The 5,860-nt window shown below is 45.6% G+C and overlaps 1 protein-coding gene across 1 annotated transcript; it reads right to left on the bottom strand.

The window, feature by feature from the left end:
* Positions 1–3,455: 3,455 nt before the first annotated feature.
* Positions 3,456–5,199, bottom strand: LOC117490565. Its single transcript, XM_034140330.1, has 2 exons — positions 4,945–5,199; positions 3,456–4,769 (listed from the first exon to the last, which is right to left on the bottom strand). Exons 1-2 carry the CDS (start codon positions 5,197–5,199, stop codon positions 3,456–3,458), a joined length of 1,569 nt encoding a protein of 522 aa, XP_033996221.1.
* Between the last annotated feature and the right edge of the window lie 661 nt (positions 5,200–5,860).

The raw sequence follows: 5,860 nt of genomic DNA, 5'->3' as shown, positions 1-5,860 counted from the left end.
TGGTTATCAAGTATCAGACACTTAAACAACAGCGAAGGTTTTAAGAAATAGGACTATACTGACAAATGACATCTTATCCTTTCATTGCCTTTCCTTAAAACGAGCAACCTTGCAATTGTATGCACATTATTTATTCAGCCGTTTGCTGTTTAATCTGATGTGAAATATATCATTCAAAAGAGAAAAAAGCTTTGAAAACTCGGCGAAACTCAATACAGGCGATGACGTCACCTGTGCGCGTCCCCCCCCCCAAAAACAACTGTTAGTGTGTTTATGCACCAGGCTGCAAAAGATAAACATGCAATTTGACGAGAGGAATTTCAGTGCAGAATACATTTTTATTTATTGGGCACTGTGGATTCTTCACTGGGGTGAGGCGGGGTCTGCTGTTCCCTCAACCACCAGACAACAGCTCCAGCTGCAGTACCCCGGGAAGCCCCCTTCTGAGTAAAAACCCTGTAATGTTCCTCGCCGTCCACTTCCCCGGTAGCCTGTGCCAACGTCCTTATACAGGTTGTCGCACTGAAAGCACCTGGAAATTTGGTAGGCCTTCCTGAATTCCTGTTTGTGTCCCTCTGAGAAGACATTCCAGTTGACGACACCTGAAGTAGAATGTCATAAGAAAATTACAATTCAGACAGAAAAACAACAAAACCTTCCTTAATTTAGCTGACCTTACTCTTAGTCAATCAACTTCATAATACTAGGATAGGAGAAGGCAGAAGTAAAGACACTTAAATTAAAATTATAAACACATAAATTAGGCCTAATTGTTAGATTCTGACACGACAGATTCTAACCTACAGAATAGGCCGACATAATAACTGACTAAAACACCTCATGCAATATTACAAAACATGTCAAAATGATGAGTCTGATAAACAGTAAACAGGCAGTCAGCACAGTTAAGATTATTTACAATGAATTCAAATAGTAATACAATGACTATTAAAGAAGCATTTACACTGAAGACAGAACTTATATTAGGCTACTGCTGATTTAATGTAGCGGACAGACAGATCATATTGACATGCTTTTGTCATCCTTTGAAGATTAATTAATTAGCTGACTATAATTAATGATCAGGGTTGGGAAGTTTACTTTTTTTAAATGTAGGTTACAGATGACTAATTACCCTGTTAAAAATGTAATACGTAATGTAACTGACTATGTAACTATTTGTATTGATAATCTAATGTTAATTATGGTTCTTTTATGTTTTTTGTGAGTCACTTTGGATAAAAGCCTCTGCTAAATAACATAACCATAACATACGGTTTCATTAAACAAATAAACAAAAAGGCTAACAGTTGGTTTTGCAGCGAGTCATCATAGGCTAACAGATGACATTTAGCACGTGTTGCTTGTATTGCTGTCCAATTGAATACACCAGAATAGTTGTTAACTTTAAACAAACAACATGATTCACATTACTCACACTGTTACTGTAATTAGTGATTAAATCAACAATTAATGTAGGACACCTAGTTGGGCTTGCCAAAATCACGCTACAGTTTCATTAAACAAATAATCAAATATGCTAATGAAGCTAATGCTATTAGCATTAGCTTTTGCCGAAAGCTATAGCTAACAAATAATTGTTTTTAGTGCCTTTAATACTGTTAGAAGCTATCATAAGCTAACAGATGTTTGTTTGTATTGCCTTAAGACTATCATAGTTAATGTTAGCTAATCACACTTCATTTCAAGACACCGGAATTGTTATTAATGTTAAACAAATAAAACTTTAAAAGCACTTCACACTACTCACACTCTCTGCGTTGTCGTTCATATTCATGTCTCCTGCTCACTAGGTGGCGATGTTGCAAAACAACTAGGGTCCTGAGAGTGCGGTCCTGAGAGTGCGGTCCTGAGAGTGCAGCCTCCGAGGCTGCAGCTTCATACTACTCGATATAAAGGGATTAGCGGGAGCTATGATAGGCTTGTGGGAATGGGGAGAGGAGAGATTGGTTAGCTGGGGAGTGACGCCCCCGATCACTTAATGAGTAAGGAGAGTGTAATGTGGTGACGTGTAATCTGAATGAAGAGCTTGGTCTTCCTGATTGAACTTGCGCTGAGCTTCATTTCAATCAGGAGAGACGTTGATGTATGGAATACATATTTATTACCGGGACACATAAATGAATGAATAATGATGCCACAATTATAATAGGAGAATGAAATGGTGTTTGGCGATTAGGCCCCAGTTTGCAGGATAATCATTCAGGAGGGGGACGAACCGCTCCGATGAAACCCCAAAAGAAGTGAAGTATAATATACTGAGATGAAGTGAGTTTCTTACCTTGTGGGCTGACTGCAGTGATCTATGGAGGAAATGAGAGATTAGCACAAGATCGCACAATTTGCCGGAATCAACTGCCGGGCTGACGGGTCCACCCGTGGATGCTAACTGCCGAAATCAGTACCGGGCTTAGATGAAAACGACCCGACGGTCGCCTGCCTGGCTACGCAGGGCTTGACTACGCCGACACGATGGTCGGACGGCCTGACGATGCAGGGATCTTTATTACGTGGACACAGAGGTCTATACGGACCGAAGTCTGGCCTGACGTCGCAGGATAAACATATAACACAGACCCGAAGGTCGACAGCCTGACGTCGCAGGATAGACATACAACACAGACCCGAAGGTCGACAGCCTGACGTCGCAGGATAAACATACAACACAGACCCGAAGGTCGACAGCCTGACGTCGCAGGATAGACATACAACACAGACCCGAAGGTCGACAGCCTGACGTCGCAGGATAGACATACAACACAGACCCGAAGGTTGACAGCCTGACGTCGCAGGATAGACATACAACACAGACCCGAAGGTCGACAGCCTGACGTCGCAGGATAGACATACAACACAGACCCGAAGGTCGACGGCCTGACGTCGCAGGGTAAACATAAACACGGACCAAGTCGGGTGCCTGCAGTGCAGGGGAATGTAGGCCCGTGACATGAAATACTAACGTGATGAGACATAATTCCCCGGGGCACGAGCCGCGGACTAGGGCAGAAAGCGATTAAAATCCAATGTACGACATATACATGCAAATGTGCTATAAACCACCACCAGTTATATACATAAATACCAGAGTTAGGGTCTTGAGAGATCTTTGGGTAGACAGCACGTACTGATGTCCAGGCGAATGTAGGATGGGAAGGCAGAAGAGGACCACCGTCCGAGTTGTTGCAGGGATGAAGGAGAAAGGCCTTGATTAGCAGCAGAGGTGGCCCAGTGGCGACTGGTCATTAGGGGCAGGTGGGGCACGGCCCCACCTAGTGTCAGCAGAAAGTATTACAAATAATGATACACCGAATGAAAAAATAAATAAATATATAAGATATGTTTAAGATCATATCGTAGTGTTTAAGGGTGGAAGCGGCTAAGCCCTCCTCATAAAGAATCTGCGGACTCGAGGTGCCTGGCTAAGGGGCTCTTATTTAAAAGAGAGAGAGGAGATGAAGGGGAGGGATCCCGACGGGTTGCGAGCTGGCTTCTGGGCAGAGGTTCCGGAATGTCTGGAAACGAAAGCGAGAGAGGGAGTCAGCAACTGCATTGAGGTGACCAGGGACATGACGAGCTGAGATGAGGAAGTTGTGGGTGATAGAGGACCACGTGATGCTTCTCATAAACGGCATGATGTCGCGGCACGGGGAACGCCCTTTATTAATAATCCCGACCACTGATTGGTTGTCGCACAGCACCGAGATGCGTTTCCGGAACCAGAGGTGGCCCCACACGTGGCAGGCGACAGCGATCGGGAAGATCTCATGCAGTGCAGAGGATGAGGCGTGATTGAGGAATGAGGGAGGCCATGAACCTGCAAACAACTCTCCCTGAAAGAAACCCCCAAAACCAACAGATGGGGCAGCATCCGTGAAAAACCTCATTGAGTCGGAGGAAAACACGAGGTCGTCGTGGAAGAAAGTGATGCCATTCCAATGGGCAAGCAGGAGAGACCAAAAACGTAGGTCCGAGCGGCAGCCTTCGTCTAGGAAAACACGATCGTGGAGGTTGTTTACAGCCGACGCTGCGTCCAGGAGGCGGGAGATGAATGAGCGCCCCTGAGGGATGACGTGCATTGCGAAGTTAAGGTGTCCGAGGAGGGAGAGCAACTGTTGTTTTGTGATGATTTGTTGATCGCAATATGACTTGGTAATGTCACGTATGCGCTGCAGTTTGTCGGCGGGGAGAGACGCTTTCATGTCTATGGAGTCGAGGATGACGCCTAAAAACTCCAAGCGTGTGTCGGGACCTAGAGTTTTCTCTTTGGAGAGAGGGACGCCTAACTCCTCAAAGCAATGTTTAAGCTTAGCCAGTGAGGCCCCTGAGTTGTCCCGTGGGGGATCTATGAGGAGGAAATCGTCCAGGAGATGAAGGACGGAGGGAATCCTGACAATATTCAGCAGGATCCAGCAAAGCGCTTCGGAAAAGGAATTAAAAATGCAGGGGCAACTTCTGCACCCGAAGGTCAGGCGAACAGCGAAATAGAGTTTTGACTCCCACCTGATGCCGAACATGTTCCACTGAGACGGATGGATGGGGATGATTTTAAAAGCATCGGTGATGTCTGCTTTGGAGAGCCAGGCTCCTTGCCCTGCGAACTTGATTAACTTAATAGCATTATCAACCGAGGCATAGTAAAGAGAAAACTGATCTGGAGGAATGAGACTATTGATGCTGCAGAACGGTCCGGAGCGGGGTGCGGACAGATCGAAAATCAGCCTTTTTTTTTTCGGAGTATTTGCGTGTGGCTACTCCGATTGGATTTGACCGGAACACTGAGAAGGGGGATGAGTTAAAAGGACCGATTAAGTATCCTTTGTTAAGTTCTTTCTCGATGAGCTGGGAAACTATAATGGGTTCTTTGGCGGCTGACTGCAGGTTTTTTGCGACGAAAGTCACGGTGGGAGGGGAGAGGACCCCTACCCTGAAGCCTTGGGAGAGCCCTGACAGAAGATAATCTACGAACACAGGATCTGGGTGAGTTGATAAGGCAGCTGCTAAATGAGGGATGTTAATGGGAGTAGAGGGGTGATGTTTCAGAATATTTTGCCACCACGTGGTTTCTGGTATGAGGCAGTTGTAAATCCGCGGCTGCGCCTGGGGCAGACGGACTTTGGGTGGGCATCCTTGCAGAAACTGCAAATTCAGATTCAGATTCAGATTCAACTTTATTGTCATTACGTAGTACATGTACTAGTGACGAAATGTGAGTTTAGGCATCTGACCAGAAGTGCAAAATAGCAGTGCATTAGTCTACATAGTAAGAATAATTGTACATGGAATTATTAAAAATAGAATAATTATAAATAGGCTATAAACAGATTAATCTATACCGTGTAAACGGCATTGACAGTCAAATATAAACGGCATTGACAGTAAAATATATAAACAGGTGGGTGGTGGGTATGGGCTAGAGTCTATCAGCGGGCAGAGTTCAACAGGGTAACAGCCCTGGGGAAGAAGCTGTCCCTGAACCTGCTGGTCTTGGACTGGAGGCTCCTGAGGCGCCTCCCCGAGGGTAGGAGGACAAACAGATGGTTTGCAGGATGAGAGGTGTCCTTCAAGATGTTGTGCGCCCTCTGCAAACACCGTATCCCCTGGATGTCCTCGATGGCAGGGAGTGTGACACCGATGATGCGTTGGGCGATTTTCGTCACCCTCTGCAGTGCCTTCCTGTTGAGCATTGTGCAGTTCCCATACCAGGCTGTGATACAGCTGGTCAGGATGCTCTCAATGGTGCAGCGGTAAAAGTTCACCAGAATCTGAGGAGAGAGGTGATCTTTCTTTAGTCTCCTCAGGAAGAAGAGACGCTGGTGGGCCTTCTTTACTATACTGGTGG

This window comes from Trematomus bernacchii, unplaced genomic scaffold (assembly GCF_902827165.1).
Source record: "Trematomus bernacchii unplaced genomic scaffold, fTreBer1.1, whole genome shotgun sequence".
NCBI lineage: Eukaryota > Metazoa > Chordata > Actinopteri > Perciformes > Nototheniidae > Trematomus > Trematomus bernacchii.
The sequence above is the reverse complement of the archived record's forward strand: the minus strand, read 5'-3'. Positions and strand labels throughout refer to the sequence as shown.